The sequence below is a fragment of the Mesoplodon mirus genome, assembly GCF_964341445.2.
Source record: "Mesoplodon mirus genome assembly, chromosome: 11".
NCBI classification, from domain to species: domain Eukaryota; kingdom Metazoa; phylum Chordata; class Mammalia; order Artiodactyla; family Ziphiidae; genus Mesoplodon; species Mesoplodon mirus.
The window spans coordinates 74816793-74842164 of NC_138987.1; the positions used below are offsets into that span (position 1 = coordinate 74816793).

Here is a 25372-nt window from a genome sequence, read left to right on the forward strand (position 1 = left end):
CCTCAATTTGGGATGATGTGTTGTCTATTCATGTATTCCACAGATGCAGGGTACATCAAGTTGATTGTGGAGCTTTAATCCGCTGCTTCTGAGGCTGCTGGGAGAGGTTTCCCTTTCTCTTCTTTGTTCTCACAGCTCCTGGGTCTCAGCTTTGGATTTGCCCCCACCTCTGCCTGTAGGTCACCAGAGGGTGTCTGTTCTTCACTCAGACAGGACAGGGTTGAAAAAGCAGCTTCTTCGGGGACTCTGGCTCACTCAGGCCAGGCGGGAGGGAGGGGCTCGGAGTGCGGGGCAAGGCTGCAGCGGCAGAGGCCGGCGTGATGTTGCACCAGCCCGAGGCGTGCCGTGCATTCTCCCAGGGAAGCCGCCCCTGCATCCCGGGACCCCGGCAGTGGCGGGCTGCACAGGCTCCCGGAAGGGCGGTGTGGACAGTGACCTGCGCTCGCACACAGGCTTCTTGGCCGCTTCTTTAGTTTTTTAAACATATTTATAGTAGCTGATTTAAAGAATTTATTAAATAAATCCCATATCTACAAGTTCCCAGGGGCAGTTTCTATAGATTGCTTTTTTCCTCTGTATGGGCCATACTTTCTTGTTTCTATGCATGTCCTGTATTTTTGGTTGTTGAATGTTGGAAAGTTTTAAAAAATAAAATATAGTAACACTGGAGATCAGATCCCCTGCTTTTCTGGGATTTGTTGTTGTTGCTGTTTGTTTGTTTAGTTACTTTCCTGGAGTAATTCTGTAAAGTCTGTTTTCTTTGCTGTGTGGGTCATTTCAGTCTGTGCTTGTTAGCTAGTGGTCAACACATGATTTGACAGATTTGTGCATGTTGGTGCACTTCTTATATGCTCCAAGTAAAAAATTCTGCCTTTGTTTTCACTTGCTGTTTAAACAGAGACTCCAAGTCAGTCAGAATTGAAGGATTAGGGCTTCCTCAAGGCCTTCTCTGGCCATGCATACAGTCCTGCAGAAGCATTTGGTCTTCTACATCCCCAGCAATATGCCTGAGCTTTTAAAAACCTCCTACTTGAGATCAGATCAAGAAGGTGGAGGAGTAGGACATGGAGCTTACCTTCTCTCACAAATTACATAAAAAATACATCTACATTTGGAGCAATTCTCATAGAACCTGTACTGAATTCTGGCAGAAGACCTCAGCCTTCCAAAAAGGCAAGAAAATCTCTGGATAAGGCAAAAGAAAAAAGAAAAGAGAGAGAGAGAGAAAGGAATCAAGACAGGACCTGTGCTCCTGGGAAGGACCTGTGAAAGGATAAAGTTTTCCACAAACTGGGAAGTCCCCTTACTGGCAAGGAGATCAGCAAGGACAGAGAGGGAGCTTTGGAGCCTCGGAGGAGAGCACAGCAACCGGTTTGCAGAGGGCAAAGCTCAGAGAGACCTGCACACATGGTCAGTGCCATCCACCCAGCACTCCACAACCTGAGACACTCATCGCTGGGGCAGGTGGGGACTATTTGCTGAGGCTTGGGCTTTGATGGTCAGACCCGGGGGAGAGGACTGTAGTTGGCTGCATGAAGACAGCCTGAGGGTGGTAGAGTGTGGTGTGAGAGGAGGCCTGGGCCCACCAGAAAGGGAGGGTGCTATTTTTAGGGGGCATGCAAGGAGAGGGGTGGGTCCGTCATGAGAGTTCCTTTCTCCACACACACTCTCAGGTGATATCTATATGAGCTCCAGAGGTAGGTACAAGCTGCCACTGCCATCTCGGACTCCAGAGGTAGGTGCAGACCACTGCCAAGGGTCCTGTGACAGGGAGCCAGCCACTGTTCCTGCTTTCCTTGGAGCATGCACAGCCTGCCACCACCAGAGAGAGTCCAGTGACTGGGCACCAACTGCTGCCCCAGATTCCCTGGGAAGGTGTGTGACCTACCATGGCTGCCAAGGGTCCCACAACCCAGAGCCAACTTCTGCCTCCACCTTCCTGAGAGCCTACATGAGCCACATGCCTGCACAACCCTTATCAAGGGGAAAATGGCCAGCACACACTGAGGAAAGAGATGGCAATCATCCAAACCAAAAACAGCCCTCATGACAAAAAAATAATAAACCCATACAAGCTATGCAGGGAGGTTCCTGTATATAAATAGCCCTCCAACACTACAGTAGGTAGCTGTTTCCCCTAAACTCACAGAGAAAGAGAAATATAAGCAAAATGAAGAAGCAGAGGAACCACTCCCATTAAAAGCCCAAGAGAATTCCCCTGAAGGAACAATAAAACAGATCTCTTCAGTCTAATAGACACCAAGTTCAAAAAGGAGATAATGAAAATACTGAAGGAATTAAGAAAGGCTATGGGGCTTCCCTGGTGGCGCAGTGGTTGAGAGTCCGCCTGCCGATGCAGGGGACACGGGTTCGTGCCCCGATCCCGGAAGATCCCACATGCCGCGGAGCGGCTGGGCCCGCGAGCCATGGCCGCGGAGCCTGTGTGTCCAGAGCCTGTGCTCCGCAACGGGAGAGGCCACAACAGTGAGAGGCCCGCGTACAGCAAAAAAAAAAAAAAAAAAAAAAAAAAAAAAAAAAAAAAAGAAAGGCTATGGACAGAAATGCAGATTACTGTAAAAAGGACTAGAAACTATAAGGAGGAGCCAAGAAAATTTAGAAAATTAATTTGCTGAGATGAAAGCTGAGCTAAAGGCAGTGAGTAGCAGAATGAATAATGCAGAAGAAAGAATAAGTGATCTGGAAGATAGAATAATGGAAATTACCCAATCAGAACAGCAGATAGAATGTCAAATGCAATATATATATATATATATATATATATATATATATATATATATATATATATATATATATGAGACCAATGGGATAATATAAAGTGTGCCAATCTATGCATAATAGGGATTCCAGAAGGAGAAGAAAGAGAAAAGGGGATTGAAAAAGTATTTGAAGAAATCATGGCTGAAAACTTCCCAAACCTAAAGAAGGGAGCAGATATCCAGTTACAGGAAGAACAGAGGGTCCCAAACAAAATGAATCCAAACAGACCTACATCAAGACATCTTGACCTACATCAAGACCTACATCAATGACAAAAGTTAAAGATAAAGAGAGGATTCTAAAGGAGCAAAAGAAAAACAAAGAGTTCTTTACAAAGGAACCCCCATAAGGCTGTCAGCTGATTTCTCTACAGAAACACTGCAGGCTAGAAAGGAGTACCAAAGTATATTCAAAGTCTTGAAAGGGAAAAATCTGCAACCTAGAATATTCTACCCAGCAAGATTATCATTTAGAATAGGAGGAGGAATAAAGAATTTCTCAGACAAGGAAAAACTAAAAGAATACAGCAATACTAAACCTATCCTAGAAGAAATATTGAAATATCTTCTCTAAACAGAAAAAGAGCAAGAAGAGACAGGAAAGAGGAAATCATAATTTGAAAGTAAATCACTTAAATTAGCCAGTACGCAGATAAAAAATATAAAGAAGAAAAACCTATTTGTGAAAGTGATGATAAACACAAGGAACAGCAAAAGGATAAATATGAAGATGTAAAAAAGGACATCAAAATCATAAAATGTGGGGGAGGAGAGTAAGAAAATGCAGATTCTTGGGGGTTTTTTTAGAATATGTTTCCATCTATATGACTATCAGTCTAAAGCAAGCAGAAATAGGAAGAGGTTAATGTACTTGAAAAATAGGGCAACCACAAATCAAAAACATACAAGAGATTCACAAAGACCAAAAAGAAGAGAACGCAAGCATAAAATAAAAGGAAATGATCAAACCACAAAAGAAAAGCAAAAAGAAAGGAACAAAGAAGAAACAAAGAATCAACTGGAAAACAAGGTATAATATGGCAATAAATACATATGTATCAATAATTACCTTAAATGTCAAGGGACAGAATGTTCCAATCAAAAGGCATAGAGTGGCAGCCTGGATAAAAAACAAGAGCTTAAAATATGCTGCCTACAAGAGAAACCCCCTTCCCTTAGGGCAAAGGATACACATATATTGAAAGCGAGGGATGGAAAAGATATTTCATGCAAATGGAAATGAAAAGAAAGAGGGTGTTGCAATACTCATATCAGACAAAATGGACTTTAAAGCAAAGGTGATAAAGAAGGACACAATATAATGAAAAAAAGATCAATACACGAGAGGATTTCACACTCATCAACATATATGCACCTAATATAGAAGTACCCAAATACATAAAATAAATACTAACAGACATAAAGGGAGAAATTGATGGGAATACATTAACAGTAGGAGACTTTAACACCCCACTCACATCAGTGGACAGATCTTCTATACAGAAAATCAGTAAGGCAACAGAGATCCTAAATTATACAACAGAACAGTTAGACTTAATTGATGTTTTCAGGATATTACATGCAAAAAAAAACAGAATACACATTCTTTTCAAGTGCATATCAAACATTTTCTAGGATTGACCACATAGTAGGGCACAAAACTAACCTCAACAAATTTAAGAGTATAGAAATTATTTCAAACATCTTCTCTGACTACAAAAGCGTGAAACTAGAAATCAACCACAGGAAAAGAAATGAGAAAAAAATGATTACATGGAGAGTAAACAACATGCTACTAAAAAACCAATGGGTCAAAGAGGAAATCAAAAAGGAAATTAACAAATACCTTGAGACAAATGACAGTGAAAACACAACCATACAAAATCTATGAGATGCAGCAAAAGCAGTTCTTAGAGGGAAGTTCATAGCAATACAGTCCTTCCTCAAAAAGCAAGAAAAATCTCAAATAAACAACCTAACCTAACCTACCACTTAAAAGAATTACAAAGAGAAGAACCAACAAAACCTAAAGTCAACAGAAGGAAGGAAATGATAAAAATCAGGGAGAAAATAAATAAAATAGAGATTATAAAAACAGTAAAAAACAAAAAATCAATAAAACCAAGAGCTGGTTCTTTGAAAGGATAAACGAAGTTGACATACCTGTGACCAGGCTCACCAGAAAGAAAAGAAAGAGAACACCAAAAAAAAAAAATAATAAGAAATGAAAAAGGAGAAATCTCAACTTATACCACAGAAATACAGAAACAACATGAAAACATACCATGAACAATTATACACCAACAAATTTGACAACCTAGAAGAAATGGACAACTTTCTAGAAACATACAACCCACCAAAATTGAATCAAGAAGAAAGATATAATTGAACAGACTGATCACTAGAAGTGAAATAAAATCTGTAGTAAAAAAAAAAAAAAACCTCGCTACAAACAAAAGGACCAGATGGCCTCACAGATGAATTCTACCAAACATACAAAGAAGAACTTACACCTATTTTTCTCAAACTCTTCCAAAAGATTGAAGAGGAGCGGACACTCCCAAAGACATCTATGAAGTCACCATCACCCTGTACCAAAACCAGACAAAGATACCACCAACAAAGAAAATTACAGGCCAATATCTTTTGTGAATATAGATACAAATATTCTCAATAAAATATTAGCAAACTGAATCCAACAGCACATAAAAATATCATACACCATGATCAAGGGGTATTCATTCCAAGATCACAAGGATGGCTCAACATACACAAATTAATCAATGCAATACATCACATTAACAAAGAAAAGTCAAAAACTACATGATCATCTCAACAGATGCAGAAAAAGCATTTGACAATATTCAACATCCATTCATGATAAAAAAAAAAAAACTCTTACCAAAGTGAGAATAGAGGGAATATATCTCAACGTAATAAAAGCCATTTATGATGGACCCACAGCCAATATAATACTCAACAGTGAATACTCAATGGTAAAAGCCTTCCCATTAAAATCTGGAACAAGACAAGGATTCCCACTCTCACCACATTTATTCAACATAGAATTGGAAGTCCAGCCACAGGAATCAGACAAGACAAAGAAAGGTATCCAGATTGGAAGGGAAGAGGTAAAATCGTCACTATATGCAGATGACATGATACTATACATAGAAAACCCTAAGGACTCCATGCAAAAACTACTAGATCTAATAAATGAATTTAGCAAAGTAGCAGGATACAAGATTAACATTCAGAAATTGGTTTCATTTATTTACACTAACAATGAAATATCAGAAAAGGAATGTAAAACAAAACAATAACTTTCAAAGTTGCACCAAAAAAATAAAATGCCTAGGAATAAACCTGACCAAGGAGGTGAAAGACTTATATGCTGAGAACTATAAAACACTCTGAAACATTAATAAAGGAAATTAAAGGGGATTCAAAGACATGGAAATATATCACATGTTCTTGGATTGGAAGAATTGGTATTGTTAAAATGGCAATACTACCCAAAGCAATCTACAGTTTTAATGCAATCCCTATCAAATCACCCATGACATTTTCACAGAACTAGAACAAATAATCCAAAATTTTATATGGAACCATAAAAGACCCAGAATTGCCAACCCTGAGGAACAAAAACAAAGCAGGAGGTATAACTCTCCCAGACTTCAGACAGTACTACAAAGCTACAATAAATAAAGTGATGTTAGTACAAAAACAGACATACATCCGTCAATGGAACAGAATAAAGAGCCCAGAAATAAATCTACACACCTATGGTAAATTAATCTTTGACAAAGGAGGCAAGAATATAAAATAGGAAACAGTCTCTTCAGCAAGTGGTGCTGGGAAAGTTGGACAGCTGCATGTAAATCAATGAAGTTAGAACACACCCTCACACCATGCACAAAAATAAACTCAAAATGGCTTAACAATTTAAACATAAGATATGACACCAAAAAACTCCTAGATGAGAGCACAGGCAAAACATTCTCTGACATAAATCGTACCAATGTTTTCTTAGGTTGGTCTCCCAAGGCAATAGGAATAAAAAGAAAAATAAACAAATGGTACCTAATCAAACTTACAAGCTTTTGCATAGCAAAGGAAACCATAAAATAAGCAAAAAGACAACATACGGAAGGGGAGAAAAATATTTGCAAATGATGCAACCAACAGGGGTTTAATCTCCAAAATATGCCAACAGCTCATACAACCCAACAACAACAAAAAAACAAACAACCCAATCAAAAAATGGGCAGAAGCCCTTAATAGACATTTCTCCAAAGAAGACATATAGATGGCTAAAAAGCACATGAAAAGATGCTCAAAATCACTAATTATTAGAGAAATGCAAATCAAAACTACAATGAGGTACCACCTCACACCAGTCAAAATGGCTATCATTTAAAAAATCTACAAAGAACAAATGTTGGAGAGGGTGTGGAGAAAAGGGAACTCTCCTACACTGTTGGTGGCAATGTAAGTTGGTGCAGCCACTATGGAAAACAGTATGGCGGTTCCTCAGAAAACTAAAAATATAATTACCATATGATCCAGCAATCCCACTCCTGGGTGTATACCCAGACAAAACTATAATTCAAAAAGATACATGCACCCCTATATTCATAGCAGCACTATTCACAATAGCCAAAACATGGAAACAACCTAAATGTCCATTGACAGATGAATGGATAAAGAAGATGTGGTACATATATACGGTGGAATACTACTCAGTCATAAAAAAGAACAAAACAATGCCATTTGCAGCAACATAGATGCAACTTAGAGATTATCATACTAAGTCAGAAAGAGGAAGACAAATACTATATGATATCACTTATATGTAGAATCTAAAATATGGCACAAATGAACCTATCTACAAAACAGAAATGGACTCAGAGACATAGAGATCAGACTTGTGGTTGCCAAGGGAGTTGGGGGAGAGGGATGGACTGGGAATTTGGGGCTCGTAGATGCAAACTATTACATTTAGAGTGGATAGACAACAAGGTACTAGTGTATAGCACAGGGAACTATATCTGATCTCCCGAGATAAACCATAATGGAAAAGAATATTAAACAAAGAGTGTATATATATGTAAAACTGAGTCACTTTGCTGTTCAGCAGAGATTGGCATAACATTGTAAATCAACTACACTTCAATAAAAAAAATAAATTTAAAAACTAAAAAGGACAAAATTGAAAAAAATTATAAAATAAAACAAAACGAAATGTTAAAAACAAAACCAGAAACAACCCAAGCAGCAGGAGCATCTAAGGAATGGAAACAATTAGCAACTGTGGGTGCTGGGATGTAATTAGGCTTGGGTTCTTGTTGTTTTTGACTCCAGTAATGGCTAAAATCTTTTTCTACATTTATTCTTTTAAAGGCTGTGTGCAAAAAAGAAAACACACAAGTTACTTTTATATTCTTGTAAAGAGTCTTTATAACTACCGATAAAATGAGACAAAGAGGAGGCAGTCCCTATGGATGGTTTCTTAGCTTCACTACATTGTAGGGTATGATTCTCAGCCAGGCAGAATTAAATGGGATGATGAAAAGACCATGGATAATAACATTTAAGACCCAACTTAAAATTAAATAAAATCCTAAAATGAAAACAAATAAGTAAATAAATAAACGCCTCCTACTGCTTTACAGATTCATTTTGGCAGGTAAAGACCTTCTCCTAGTGGTTCCCCAGGCTTATGGGACTACCTTCAGAATTGCAGTTGTGTTGGTTTGGAGCTAGTTTTAAGGCTGTTGATAGGTCTACTGTGGGATCTGCAGTCGATGTGCTTGTTAATAGGGGCTCAGGTGAGTGTGGATTATGTCCGGTGCTGGGTGGATGAGACTGGCTCCAGTACCTTTGTTCAGTAGGGTGGTCCTGGGCCATTGTTCCTTTTCAGGGTGTACAGTTGGGTCCTCAGTCAGTCAGCCTATTTCTAAGTTTGTGAACCGGTGTGACTCCCACCAGGACTCCCACAAGGACTCCAAACTTTTACACATTATTATGTGTCTGATGGAAATTATTACCATTATAAAGCAATAAGTAGAGCTCCCATAAATATTCACATATTTGGGTGATTTGTCATGTTAGTGCATTTAATCAAATAAAAAGTATTATGTCTCTTGAATATATTTTATTTATTAGAGAAACCCATAGTTTTTCTACAAAGCAATCACTATTATTTGGGACCTTGAATATTAAAAATCTCTCTCACATCAAGAAGATGTAAATGGGGGACTTCTGAGTAAGATGGCGGAAGAGTAAGACGCGGAGATCACCTTCCTCCCCACGGATACACCAGAAATACAGCTACACGTGGAACAACTCCTACAGAACACCTACTGAACGCTGGCAGAAGACCCCAGACCTCCCAAAAGGCAAGAAACTCCCCACATACCTGGGTAGGGCAAAGCGGAGAGATCCCCACACAGAGGATCGGTGCTGAGCGGCACTCACCAGCCGGAGAGGCTTGTCTGCTCGCCCGCCGGGGCGCGCAGCGCTGGAAGCTGAGGCTCGGGCTTCGGTCAGAGCACAGGGAGAGGACTGGGGCTGGCGGCGAGAACTCAGCCTGAAGGGGGCTAATGTGCCACAGCTAGCCGGGAGGGAGTCCGGGAAAACTCTGGAGCTGCCGAAGAGGCAAGAGACTTTTTCGTCCCTCTTGGTTTCCTGGTGCGCGAGGAGAGGGGATTAAAAGCGCTGCTTAAAGGGGCTCCACAGACGGGCGCGAGTCGTGACTGAAAGCGCGGAGCCCAGTGACGGGCGTAGGACGCTGGGGCTGCTGCTGCCGCCGCCAAGAAGCCTGTGTGCGAGCGCAGGTCACTGCCCACATCGCCCTTCCAGGAGCCTGTGCAGCCCGCCACTGCCGGGGTCCCGGGATCCAGGGGTGGCTTCCCTGGGAGAATGCACGGCGCGCCTCGGGCTGGTGCAACATCACGCCGACCTCTGCCGCTGCAGGCTCGCCCCGCACTCCGTGCCCCTCCCTCCCGCCCGGCCTGAGTGAGCCAGAGTCCCCGAAGAGGCTGCTCCTTTAACCCTGTCCTGTCTGAGCGAAGAAGAGATGCCCTCCGGCGACCTACATGCAGAGGCGGGGCCCAATTCAAAGCTGAGACCCAGGAGCTGTGAGAACAAAGAAGAGAAAGGGAAACCTCTCCCAGCAGCCTCAGAAGCAGCGGATTAAAGCTCCACAATCAACTTGATGTACCCTGCATCTGTGGAATACATGAATAGACAACACATCATCCCAAATTGAGGAGCCCGGAGTCAGTGCTGTGCCTCTGAGGTGGGAGAGCCAACTTCAGGACACTGGCCCACAAGAGACCTCCCAGCTCCACATAATATCAAACGGCGAAAATCTTCCAGAGATCTCCATCTCAACACCAGCACCCAGCTTCACTCAACGACCAGCAAGCTACAGTGCTGAACAGCCTATGCCAAACAACTAGCAAGACAGGAACACAACGCCACCCATTAGCAGAGAGGCTGCCTAAAATCATAAAAAGTCCGCAGACACCCCAAAACACACCACCAGACGTGGACCTGACCACCAGAAAGACAAGATCCAGTCTCATCCACCAAAACACAGGCACTAGTCCCCTCCACCAGGAAGCCTACACAACCCACTAAACCAACCTTAGCCACTGGGGACAGACACCAAAACCAACGGGAACTACGAACCTGCAGCCTGCAAAAAGGAGACCCCAAACACACTAACATAAGCAAAATGAGAAGACAGACAAACACACAGCAGGAGAAGGAGCAAGATAAAAACCCACCAGATCTAACAAATGAAGAGGTAATAGGCAGTCTACCTGAAAAAGAATTCAGAATAATGATGGTAAAGATGATCCAAGATTCTATTTCCCAGATCCAAAATCTGGGAAATAGAATAGACAAAATACAAGAAACAGTTAACAAGGACCTAGAAGAACTAAAGATGAATCAAGCATCGATTAAAAACACAATAAATGAAATAAAAAATACTCTAGATGGGATCAATAGCAGAATAACTGAGGCAGAAGAACGGATAAGTGAGGTGGAAGATAAAATAGTGGAAATAACTGCTGCAGAGCAAAATAAAGGAAAAAGAATGAAAAGAACAGAGGACAGTCTCAGAGACCTCTGGGACAACATTAAACGCACCAACATTCGAATTATAGGGGTTCCAGAAGAAGAAGAGAAAAAGAAAGGGACTGAGAAAATATTTGAAGAGATTATAGTTGAAAACTTCCCTAATATGGGAAAGGAAATAGTTAATCAAGTCCAGGAGGCACAGAGAGTCCCATACAGAATAAATCCAAGGAGAAATACACCAAGACACATATTAATCAAACTGTCAAAAATTAAACACAAAGAAATCATATTAAAAGCAGCAAGTCAAAAACAACAAATAACACACAAGGGAATCCCCATCAGGATAACAGCTGATCTCTCAGCAGAAACTCTACAAGCCAGAAGGGAGTGGCAGGACATAATTAAAGTGATGAAGGAGAAAAACCTTCAACCAAGATTACTCTACCCAGCATGGATCTCATCCAGATTTGATGGAGAAATTAAAACGTTTACAGAGAAGCAAAAGCTGAGAGAGTTCAGCACCACCAAACCAGCTTTACAACAAATGCTAAAGGAACTTCTCTAGGCAAGAAACACAACAGAAGGAAAAGACCTACAATAACGAACCCAAAACAATTAAGAAAATGGGAATAGGAACATACATATCAATAATTACCTTAAATGTAAATGGACTAAATGCTCCCACCAAAAGACACAGATTGGCTGAATGGATACAAAAACAAGACCCATATATATGCTGTCTACAAGAGACCCACTTCAGACCTAGAGACACATACAGACTGAAAGTAAGGGGATGGAAAAAGATATTCCATGCAAATGGAAACCAAAAGAAAGCTGGAGTAGCAATTCTCATATCAGACAAAATAGACTTTAAAATAAAGACTACTAGAAGAGACAAAGAAGGACACTACATAATGATCAAGGGATCGATCCAAGAAGAAGATATAATAATTGTAAATATTTATGCACCCAACATAGGAGCACCTCAATACATAAGGCAAATACTAACAGCCATAAAAGGAGAAATCGACAGTAACACAATCATAGTAGGGGACTTTAACACCCCACTTTCACCAATGGACAGATCATCCAAAAGGAAAATAAATAAGGAAACACAAGCTTTAAATGATACATTAAACAAGATGGACTTAATTGATATTTATAGGACATTCCATCCAAAAACAACAGAATACACATTTTTCTCAAGTGCTCATGGAACATTCTCCAGGATAGATCATATCTTGGGTCACAAATCAAGCCTTGGTAAATTTAAGAAAATTGAAATTGTATCAAGTATCTTTTCCGACCACAATGCTATGAGACTAGATATCAATTACAGGAAAAGAGCTGTAAAAAATACAAACACATGGAGGCTAAACAATACACTACTTAATAACGAAGTGATCACTGAAGAAATCAAAGAGGAAATTTAAAAATACCTAGAAACAAATGACAGTGGAGACACGACGACCCAAAACCTATGGGATGCAGCAAAAGCAGTTCTAAGAGGGAAGTTTATAGCAATACAATCCCACCTTAAGAAACAGGAAACATCTCGAATAAACAACCTAACCTTGCACCTAAAGCAATTAGAGAAAGAAGAACAAAAACATCCCAAAGTTAGCAGAAGGAAAGAAATCATAAAAATCAGATCAGAAATAAATGAAAAATAAATGAAGGAAACGATAGCAAAGATCAATAAAACTAAAAGCTGGTTCTTTGAGAAGATAAACAAAATTGATAAACCATTAGCCAGACTCATCAAGAAAAAAAGGGAGAAGACTCAAATCAATAGAATTAGAAATGAAAAAGGAGAAGTAACAACTGACACTGCAGAAATACAAAAGATCATGAGAGATTACTACAAGCAACTCTATGCCAATAAAATGGACAACCTGGAAGAAATGGACAAATTCTTAGAAATGCACAACCTGCCAAGACTGAATCAGGAAGAAATAGAAAATATAAACAGACCAATGACAAGCACTGAAATTGAAACTGTAATAAAAAAATCTTCCAACAAACAAAAGCCCAGGAACAGATGGCTTCACAGGCGAATTCTATCAAGCATTTAGAGAAGAGCTAACACCTATCCTTCTCAAACTCTTCCAAAATATAGCAGAGGGAGGAACACTCCCAAACTCATTCTACGAGGCCACCATCACCTTGATACCAAAACCAGACAAGGATGTCACAAAGAAAGAAAACTATAGACCAATATCACTGATGAACATAGATGCAAAAATCCTCAACAAAATACTAGCAAACAGAATCCAACAGCACATTAAAAGGATCATACACCATGATCAAGTGGGGTTTATTCCAGGAATGCAAGGATTCCTCAATATATGCAAATCAATCAACGTGATACACCATATTAACAAATTGAAGGAGAAAAACCATATGATCATCTCAGTAGATGCAGAGAAAGCTTTCGACAAAATTCAACACCCATTTATGATAAAAACCCTGCAGAAAGTAGGCATAGAGGGAACTTTCCTCCACATAATAAAGGCCATATATGACAAACCCACAGCCAGCATCATCCTCAATGGTGAAAAACTGAAACCATTTCCACTAAGATCAGGAACAAGACAAGGTTGCCCACTCTCACCACTCTTATTCATCCTAGTTTTGGAAGTTTTAGCCACAGCCATCAGAGAAGAAAAGGAAATAAAAGGAATCCAAATCAGAAAAGAAGAAGTAAAGCTGTCACTGTTTGCAGATGACATGATACTATACATAGAGAATCCTAAAGATGCTACCAGAAAACTACTAGAGCTAATCAATGAATTTGGTAAAGTAGCAGGATACAAAATTAATGCACAGAAATCTCTGGCATTCCTATATACTAATGATGAAAAATCTGAAAGTGAAATCAAGGAAACACTCCCATTTACCATTGCAACAAAAAGAATAAAATATCTAGGAATAAACCTACCTAAGGAGACAAAAGACCTGTATGCAGAAAATTATAAGACACTGATGAAAGAAATTAAAGAAGATACAAATAGATGGAGAGATATACCATGCTCCTGGATTGGAAGAATCACTATTGTGAAAATGACTGTACTACCCAAAGCAATCTACAGATTCAATGCAATCCCTATCAAACTACCACTGGCATTTTTCACAGAACTAGAACAAAAAATTTCAAAATTTGTTTGGAAAAGCAAAAGACCCCGAATAGCCAAAGCAATTTTGAGAACGAAAAACGGAGCTGGAGGAATCAGGCTCCCTGACTTCAGACTATACTACAAAGCTACAGTAATTAAGACAGTGTGGTACTGGCATAAAAACAGAAAGATAGATCAGTGGATCAGGATAGAAAGCCCAGAGATAAACCCATGCACATATGGCCAACTTATCTTTGATAAAGGAGGCAGGAATGTACAGTGGAGAAAGGACAGCCTCTTCAATAAGTGGTGCTGGGAAAACTGGACAAGGACATGTAAAAGTTTGAGATTAGATCATTCCCTAACACCATACACAAAAATAAGCTCAAAATGGATTAAAGACTTAAATGTAAGGCCAGAAACTATCAAACTCTTAGAGGAAAACATAGGCAGAACACTCTATGACATAAATCACAGCAAGATCCTTTTGGACCCACCTCCTAGAGAAATGGAAATAAAAACAAAGATAAACAAATGGGACCTAATGAAACTGAAAAGCTTTGGCACAGCAAAGGAAACCATAAACAAGACCAAAAGACAACCCTCAGAATGGGAGAAAATATTTGCAAATGAAGCAACTGACAAAGGATTAATCTCCAAAATTTATAAACAGCTCATGCAGCTCAATAGCAAAAAAACAAACAACCCAATCCAAAAATGGGCAGAAGACTTAAATAGGCATTTCTCCAAAGAAGATATACAGACTGCCAACAAACACATGAAAGAATGCTCAACATCATTAACCATCAGAGAATTGCAAATCAAAACTACAATGAGATATCATCTCACACCAGTCAGAATGGCCATCATCAAAAAATCTGGAAACAATAAATGCTGGAGAGGGTGTGGAGAAAAGGGAACACTCTTGCACTGCTGGTGGGAATGTGAATTGGTACAGCCACTATGGAGAACAGTATGGAGGTTCCTTAAAAAACTAAAAATAGAACTACCATATGACCCAGCAATCCCACTACTAGGCATATACCCTGAGAAAACCATAATTCAAAAAGAGACATGTACCAAAATGTTCATTGCAGCTCTATTCACAATAGCCCGGAGCTGGAAACAACCTAAGTGTCCATCATCGGATGAATGGATAAAGAAGATGTGGCACATATATACAATGGAATATTACTCAGCCATAAAAAGAAATGAAATTGAGCTATTTGTAATGAGGTGGATAGACCTAGAGTCTGTCATACAGAGTGAAGTAAGTCAGAAAGAGAAAGACAAATACCGTATGCTAACACACATATACGGAATTTAAAAAAAAAAATGGCATGAAGATCCTAGGGTTAAAACGGGAATAAAGACACAGACCTACTTGAGAATGGACTTGAGGATATGGGGAGGGGGAAGGGTAAGCTGTGACAAAGCGAAAGAGAGGCATGGACATATATACACTACCAAACGTGGGGTAGATAGATGGTGGGAAGCGGCCGCATGGCACAGGGAGATCAGCTCGGTGCTTTGTGACCGCCTGGAGGGGTGGGATGGGGAGGGTGGGAGGGAGGGAGATGCATGAGGGAAGGGATGTGGGAACAGATGTATGTGTATGACTGATTCACTTTGTTATAAAGCAGAAACTAATAAAAATAAATAAATAAAGATGAGGAAACAGAGGAAAAAAAAAACCTACCTAAGGAGACAAAAAACCTGTATGCAGAAAATTATAAGACACTGATGAAATAAATTAAAGTTGATACAAATAGATGGAGAGATGTACCATGTTCTTGGATTGGAAGAATCAACATTGTGAAAATGACTGTACTACCCAAAGCAATCTACAGATTCAATGCAATCCCTATCAAACTACCACTGGCATTTTTCACAGAACTAGAACAAAAAATTTCACAATTTGTATGGAAACACAAAAGACCCCGAATAGCCAAAGCAATCTTGAGAACGAAAAACGGAGCTGGAGGAATCAGGCTCCCTGACTTCAGACTATACTACAAAGCTACAGTAATCAAGACAGTATGGTACTGGCACAAAAACAGAAAGAGAGATCAATGGAACAGGATAGAAAGCCCAGAGTTAAACCCACGGACATATGGTCACCTTATCTTTGATAAAGGAGGCAGGAATGTACAGTGGAGAAAGGACAGTCTCTTCAATAAGTGGTGCTGGGAAAACTGGATAGGGACATGTAAAAGTATGAGATTAGATCACTCCCTAACACCATACACAAAAATAAGCTCAAAATGGATTAAAGACCTAAATGTAAGGCCAGACACTATCAAACTCTTAGAGGAAAACATAGGCAGAACACTCTATGACATAAATCACAGCAAGATCCTTTTTGACCCACCTCCTAGAGTAATGGAAATAAAGACAAAAATAAACACATGGGACCTAATGAAACTTAAAAGCTTTTGCACAGCAAAGGAAACCATAAACAAGACCAAAAGACAACCCTCAGAATGGGAGAAAATATTTGCAAATGAAGCAACTGACAAAGGATTAATCTCCAAAATTTATAAGCAGCTCATGCAGCTCAATAACAAAAAAAAAAACAACCCAGTCCAAAAATGGGCAGAAGACCTAAATAGACATTTCTCCACAGAAGATATACAGACTGCCAACAAACACATGAAAGGATGCTCAACATCTTTACTCATTAGAGAAATGCAAATCAAAACTACAATGAGATATCATCTCACACCAGTCAGAATGGCCATCATCAAAAAATCTGGAAACAATAAATGCTGGAGAGGGTGTGGAAAAAAGGGAACACTCTTGCACTGCTGGTGGGAATGTGAATTGGTACAGCTGCTATGGAGAACGGTATGGAGGTTCCTTAAAAAACTACAAATAGAACTACCATATGACCCAGCAATCCCACTACTGGGCATATACCCTGAGAAAACCATAATTCAAAAAGAGACATGTACAAAAATGTTCATAGCAGCCCTATTTACAATAGCTCGGAGATGGAAACAACCCAAGTGTCCATCATCGGATGAATGGATAAAGAAGATGTGGCACATATATACAATGGAATATTACTCAGCCATAAAAAGAAATGAAATTGAGCTATTTGTAATGAGGTGGATAGACCTAGAGTCTGTCATACAGAGTGAAGTAAGTTAGAAAGAGAAAGACAAATACTGTATGCTAACACATATATATGGAATTTAAGAAAAAAAAATATCATGAAGAACAAGGGGTAAGACAGGAATAAAGACACAGACCTACTAGAGAATGGACTTGAGGATATGGGGAGGGGGAAGGGTAAGCTGTGACAAAGTGAAAGAGCGGCATGGACATATATACACTACCAAACGTAAGGTAGATAGCTAGTGGGAAGCAGCCGCATAGCACAGGGAGATCAGCTCGGTGCTTTGTGACCGCCTGGAGGGGTGGGATAGGGAGGGTGGGAGGGAGACGCAAAAGGGAGGGGATATGGAAACATATGTATATGTATAACTGATTAAATTTGTTATAAAGCAAAAAATTAAAAAAAAAAGAAGATGTAAATGGGTAGGATAATCAATGCATAAAGTTACTGAGAAGAATATTACTGAAAGAATATTACTGAAAATATATTTTGATATAAGATGATCACTAGTAACTTTTGCAGAGAAGTTTTGGCTGATAACTATCTAGGAGTCATACTAAAGGCATTTGTAAGAATAAATAAATGCCTTCATGACAAGAAGTGAAAGGCACCAGGTTGAACTACACATTTTAAAAATATTTCAGTATAAAACCTGACATTGTAATTGTTTTATCTGCTCTTTAAGGTGATAAATCCCAAAAAGAAAGGAAAAAAGAAGAAATATACTAATTCAGGAACAGTAAGTCAAATTTTATGTTATTCATTAAGGATTCAAATAAATGAATAATATATATATATATATATATATATATATATATATATATATATATATAACATTTTGTATTGAGTAAAAGCTACTAAACACTTCACTGTTTCACTTAGGGTTTTAATGTGAATGTATATAATAAAAAATTAACTTGCTATGGGAATTGTAATTGAGAACACCTTATAGGAGTTAGCGACCCAGCTTCCTGCAAGTTGTCTTAGGGTTTGAATGGCCTCTGAGAGAAGATGAAATCAGTACAGGAAGGTGCAAAGATGAAAGTATGTTAAAATTGTGAAAAATCAAAATCATCCTATTTTGATAAAAAATATACAGAAAATTTTATACTATGATTAACTGTCCTTGGGAGAAGCAAATATAAGTTCCCTTCAAGTTTTCTTTTAAAAGATTTTTATAAAGCAAAATATTTAAAATATTAGATGGCCTAATTACAGGTCCCTGACAAAAACACCCATTTCTTTTTATATGGCTTAGCTCACTGATATTGATTTTTTAGTTTTAATCATTTTCTAGCTTCCTTTCATCTTTCCTTTATATCTAAAATGGGAAGTAACACAGTGTCCTTGTAGATAATTTGCATGTTGTTCTTCAAAGGCAGTAAACTGGTCATAGAAAGGAGTCATTTAATTTTTTGGCCCCTTTTCTTTTGATAATTTTAAATGTAAGAAAAATCAGTCCTAGTAAATTTTAGTAAAGAGTAATATCTTTATTGATTTTCAAAATGCTAGGAAACATGATTTTCTCTCTAATAGAAAATAACGTCCATTTGGGGATGCAATTAGTACTAGCAGGTAATTCTGCCTTCTTTTTCTTTTCTTTTTTCAGGTCACGTTACTTTCTTTCTTGGTAGAAACAGAAGTTTCATTCCTTGACTATATTAAGGGAGGGTAAGTCATGCTCTGAAATTGTTTCATTGCTTAAGCAATGGTGAGAGGCAAGTTTGAATGTGTTTAGAAACTTCATGACAACAGCAGTCAGAGACATCACTTATGTAAGCCTCTTCCTAATTATAATTAAGCAGGGTCTTTTTGAGGTTTTTGTTTTGTTTTGTTTTGCCAATACTGATTTAGTGCTAGAGTGTTGTCGAGCCAAAGAAGGATTGAGAGAATGAGGGGGGCCAAAGGAACAAAGACAGTTTCCCCCAAAACAAAGAGCTTATCCCCTTTTGCTCTTTGTTAAGAAAACAAAACAAACTAAAGCTATACTTTCCCAAATGGGGAATCTCTGCTATATATGAGCATCTTGAAACCTGCCACCTGGATACATAGACTAAGAAGCTACAGTGTGATTGTTTCAATAAATTTAAAAGAAAACGTACTAAGTAGGAAAAAATGTTTGCCAACTCTCCTTAGTATTCCGATGTTTGTGCATATTTTTGTCTTTAGAAGATGGGAAAATAGAAAGTTGAATTTGTCATAAAAAATAGATTCCTGGGCTTCCCTGGTGGCGCAGTGGTTGAGAGTCCACCTGCCGATGCAGGGGACACGGGTTCGTGCTCCAGTCTGGGAGGATCCCACATGCCGCGGAGCAGCTGGGCCCGTGAGCCTATGGCCACTGGACCTGCGCGTCCGGAGCCTGTGTTCCACAATGGGAGAGGCCACAACTGTGAGGCCCGCATACAGAAAAAAAAAAAAAAAAAAAAAAAAAAAGATTCCTGTATAAATAAACTCCTTGGTAGCTGTAGATAATAGTTGATTAAAAAGATGGACATCTCTTAGCATGCTCTTTATAAACTTTAAAAAGGTGCTTGATAGATCTGGCTATAATTTGCATGTTGAAATGATGATTTGAAGTTTTAAAATACTAAAAATTCCTTTTAGTTTTTGTTTTGTTTGTCTTTTGGCTTTGCTTTGTGATCATGTGAAGTGGGTAATGTGTGTGTGTGTGTGTGTGTGTGTGTGTGTGTGTGTGTGAAAGAAATACCCAATAAGTATTGTCAGCAGTACAAATCAAGTAATATTTTGATGTGAATCTAACAGTAAAAGAAATTTTCAGAACCTATTACCAATAAATCACTTTTATTGGTTGTTCACATTCTCCTTTTGAGGATTCTTAGGGCTAATTAGAGCAAATGGGTTTCTACAATACTTAAGCAATAACAGTATTGACAACTGTCATTTTTATGCTTCTTATCACCTCCAAGAATTTTTTTTTTTTTTTTTTTTTGCTTTACACACATCCTACTTTTATAGCACTGCCTGTGCTGGAAGAAATGCTAGTGACCTTTTTCTGACAGAAGTCAGTGTATAAATGGAGCCCCAACCTATGAGGTACACTTTGTTCCAATCCTGGCTTCCCAAGGGTTTTAAAAAAAAACATATTTTTTAATTTACAAATGGGATATGGAGAAATAGAGTTTGAAATTTACCACATAGTTAATCTAACTGGACTTATATTAATTTTTATATAATATTATCTAAAAATGACATGAGAAATATCTGCATATAATTCATTTTTATATGAAGATGTATATAATAAATTTATATATTTTTAAAATATACTACAATTACATGTTTACCTATTATTCATCACTATTTCTAATACTTATTATACAGATATTGTCCCTTTGATAATGGAATCCCAATTGAGAAGCAATATAATTACTGTATTCTGTGTCTTTATGTGTCTTTGCTCTTAAGGACTTGTTATAAGCAATAGGGCATAAAATTTAAATTCTGACTTTTATTAATAATATGGTGAGGAGATCTGGCTTTATCATGACACTCCTTATCACCTCAATTTCCTGTAGTTTACATGAGTCACCTTAGTTTCTTTCATGACCTTAATGATATTTATTTCCCTTCACTCTGAAGTTATTGCTTATATTCCTACAAAAAACTTACTCTCACCTATCAATTTACTATACAGTGTAATTTGTGTATAATAATAGCTAACATCTGCTGACAGCTAAGTGCCTCAGGGTTATTAACTCTACCCATCTCTCTGTTGGTCCCTTTCCCTTTCTGCTCCCCTCCTTTCTCTTTGTCCCTCTTTCTCTCATGAGTAATATTCACGTTGATAATTCTCTGTTTTCTAAAAAAGTAATGAAGTTTATTTACTTCATGTACTGTTAACTTTCAGTCTTTGTATAACTAATATTTTCTATCTCATTGCTGCTAGTCAAAAATATAATTTAGTTTACATAGCCTAAGGGAAAATGATGCTTTGGCATGCAGGATATCTAAGAATTTTACCATCAGATATTTGTGAAGATTTAAACTTATTTAACTGTGAGTTGTGGGTATTTATTATGATGGTTACCTCATAGAATTCCTGACTCTAATTATAGGAAATGAGGAATAGAGTTTTATGTTCTAATCTTTCTTAAAAATCTCTATTGGTATGAAAATAACAACTTGTAGCAATTTGAGATGGAGAACATGAAAGCCAGTGTGGAAATGTAGCTGCATCTATTCCAAATATTGCAGCAAATTACTTTTATTTTTCTTAACAGATTTCCTGTTGATTTTTTTTAGACATTGTAAGGGATTTCCCTGAAGGTCCAGCAGTCAAGACTCTGTACTTCCACTTCAGGGGGCACGGGTTCGATTCCTGGTCGGGGAACTAAGATCCCACCTGCTGTGCAGTGTGGCCAAAAAAAAAAAAAAAAAAAAAAGAGATAGACATTGTAAGCTTTCTTCCCTTGTTATTAAGAAATCTCAACCTCCAAGTAGATAAATGCACCAACATGATGGAAAATTATATTAAGAGCAGACACATAATTATACAAACTTTCTGAATAATAGCAAAATAGAATATAATGAACTACATTCATTTCAAATTAGAACTAATTATAATAATTCACAGTTAATTATTATAGTTTCAATAATGGCTATTGACTCTCTTGTGAATATTATCAGTCAGAATTTCTCGTCTCTTGCAACTAAAAAAATTCTGTAAACTGTTAAACAACTCAGTAATATTTGGTACTCTTCAGAGTAACTTTTTTCTGAAACCACAGAAACAGTTTTTTTTTTAGTGTTTTATTTTCAGTTTTGAGGAAAATAAGTATTATATCTCCCAAATTTTAAACATAAATATCTATATTTGTGTTTCACATTGTAAACATGAAATGTGAAATGGTAAAAAAAAAGTAATGTAAAATGAAAATAATTTATTATGAAACTAGAATCCCCTGTAGTCATACTCTCTAGAGATAATCACTGTTAGAAATGTATTTATTCCCAAACACACATCATTATTTTTAATGAGTAAGATAGCACTGTGCACAATATTGTAATGTATATTTTCTTCATTTAATATACTGTGTATATATGTTTCTGTGTCAGTACTTATAGATCTACCATATTTTAATAGCTTTCCATCATATGGATGTACATAATTTAGTTTAAAAATCTCCTGTTGATACACACTTTAGTTGCATCCATTTTATTTTCATATTATAAACAAGGCTGCAATGTAAACCCTGGTACATAGGTTTTTGCACACTTCATTAAGCATATCTGCAAGGTCACATCCTAGAAATAGTATTGTTGGTTTAAATTGTATGCATATTTTACAATTTGTCAGGTATTTCTAAATTATTGTGTTGACAAAAGGGTAATAATAATAATTTATACTTCTAACATATGTGTATGCAAGTTTACCATATACTTACCCTTACTGGATAGCATCACTACTTTTTCAACTTTGCTAATTTAATAGATAAATATTATAAATCATTGTCAGTTTTTATCTGTGAAACCTATTTATTAGCCGTTGTGATGTCCTTTGTGAAAGCCCATATTTAACCAGCCATATCTTTGGAAACACAGGTTTCAGAATCTTTTATTTTTGCTTTTCCCCTGTTCCCTCCTCCCTAGTCCCACCAAAAAAGATTGAATATTTTTAACTGAGAACACAAGACCAAAGGTAGTAGGGAGCTTCATCCTTCAGTACAGTAAACACTTCAGATAAACTTCCCCAATATTCACATCTAGGTCTTTGACACCACTTCTCTTCTGCACACATCTAAAAAGACTCTTTTTAATCTGGCCTTGCATTTTGCCCCGTGATTACATTGAAGAAAAACAATAAAATTAACTAACACTTTGGGCTGCAATCAACGAAGCAATCCAAAATAGTATTTTGGAGGTCATAACTATTTGCAGATTTGTGGAGTTATCGTTAGTTCTTTTGAAGAGATGCCCCACCATATTTCTGAATAAGTATGATATTTCAGAAGTGATTGGAACCAAGCGTTGAATTCAGTTTTGTTTTTATAAAAAATTATAGTAACTACTCACTTTTAACTTAAAATACCAAGATATCAGCATTTGTTACTGGTATTTGTGTATTGTTTTGTTTTTAACTTGGGTGAGTATCATTATTGCTAATTTGGATGGCATCAATTCAGGAACCTACTCACCATTCTAGTCTAGCAGAAATTATTGTTGAGTTTTGCTTATGCTGAATCTTAATTGACAAGTAAAACTAGATGTTTTCAAAAAAGGTGGAAGATCATCATATAAAACATGAGTAACAGCAATTAAATTGGTACTCTGGCTAGCTCTGGGTTATCCAAAATAACATTAGTTTAGGTTTTCCTGTATTCATTTTGTTCTCTACATTAATTGTATCAACTATTTTCCTTATACTGGACAACATGTGGGAGCATGAGAATAGACAAAGAGGGCAAAACAGGTGACTCGTGTGAAACATGTAGGACTAACAGGTTGTGATTAAACTCTTAGAAGGAAATTCTTGAATCACACTTTAAAATGTAATCTCTCTTCTTGTTTCATCTCACAAAAAATAATTGAATAGAAAATTATGAAAATATTGTTTTCTCATGAATCCAAGTAGAAATTATGTATAGTTTAGAATGAACACATTTAAATATTAAACAAAATTGTTCTCAATAGTCCTTTAATATCTTCCCCTTCAAAGGAACTTCTTTATATGTCTAATTCTTAGTATTGGGTATTCTAGGCTTCCATTACTGTAGTCATTATTGATGTAGATATTTACCTGATTGATTGATTGTTTGTGAAACCATGTTGTTAGTGTGTTACTTTTCATTTATTGTCTCAGTTCCTAACACACTGTGTTTAGCTGCAGTAGACAGTTTATGGATTGAGGTACACAGTGAGCAGATGAGACAGATGCATTCTCAATCAGACAAGGTCCAATTTTTATAGAAATATTCTGTGAAATAAAAATTTAATTTGTAGACCCTCTTTTTTTCCTTTTTTTTTTTTTTTTTTTTTTGCTAAGCAGAACCATGCTTTCCCTGGAGCATAAGATACAATTTATGACTTGAGGTAGTAAAGAGTTTTATTTTCTAAATACAATAATATCCACAAAGGTGGTCTTACTGTAGAGGAAAAAAAATGGATTGCCTCTTCTGAGTTGTTGACATTGGGGTTATTATTTTTAATCATGCTTTGTATGTTTTTCCTGTGGTTATTTTATTTCTCTTTTCTTACTAAAAATGATTTCAATACTAAAATTCTGATATAATTGGCAACCAAAGATATTTACTCAGTAATCCTTAATGTATGACATTGAATATCCCAGTTATCATTGATAAGGACAATGTCAGATTCATTGAAAATCAGAGACAGTTCTGAAATCTAAATACTCCTTTAGGGTAACATCATCATTTTTATAATAATTATTATTTGTGAAATGGGTTTATTGACCTCTACAGACAACAGCTCACATTATGAGTGTCTGGGGACAGAATCATTAGTTTCAATGTGGTTTTGTCTGCCTTTCAGTCCTCTATTTCTCTCAAGTCTTCATGAAACTCCACTCCACCACTAACATGACCAAGGAACAAATATATATAAAGTTTTTCACATTTCTTTGACTGGCAGATGAATGGGGAAGATCTCAAATTCTCGTGCACACTGTACCCCTAAGCAACCAGAATATCATGTCAACCTGAAACCCTAATCTACACTTTTATCAGAAAATTGAGTGTATTAGAAACTTGCAGGCCTACAGACTGTCATTTACTTCTTCTGAAGAAAGCCCAAAATGTCATCCACCTTGTCCCAAATAAGCTTCACAACCACTTATATACAGTGGTTGCTAGTTTCCCTGGTTACCATTTTAATTGTTCATTCTCAAAATATTTTTATAGAGCTGAACATAGAGTAGCCACTGAATAAGTATAGATTAATTAGAAAGCCACTTTAAGCTTGACTTTCCACTCTTCTTTCCCAAATCTCTTAGCATAATGAAACATTAAAAACAAATAGGAATTTTAAGCAAAGAGTGTGACAATTTAGTTAACTGGATTACAAACCCCCATGTCTGTCTAGCTCAGATTTTATCATCTTGTGACCTTCCTCTTTCCATACCTCATATCATAATCAACAAAGAAAACAGATGGACCAGGCTTTCTGGGATAAGAAAAAATGCTTTTGTGTTGCCTCTGCCAGAAATCATCTCAACTCTGTATCTGAGTTTTAGTGACTTGGAAGAAGGCAAGATCAAGATGAGAAGCATGAACTGCTTATTTTCCTCACAT

General features: G+C 37.4%; 1 protein-coding gene across 1 annotated transcript in view; it reads left to right on the forward strand.

The window, feature by feature from the left end:
- The window catches only part of CPNE8 (copine 8), a gene marked incomplete at its 3' end in the record, with an annotated part of 339332 nt that overhangs the window by 263785 nt on the left and 50175 nt on the right, over positions 1-25372 (forward strand). Inside the window, exons 13-14 of the mRNA XM_082635327.1 lie at positions 17794-17847; positions 18718-18779. Coding sequence (XP_082491453.1) covers positions 17794-17847; positions 18718-18779 — 116 coding nt within the window. The remainder of the gene's footprint in view (positions 1-17793; positions 17848-18717; positions 18780-25372) is intronic.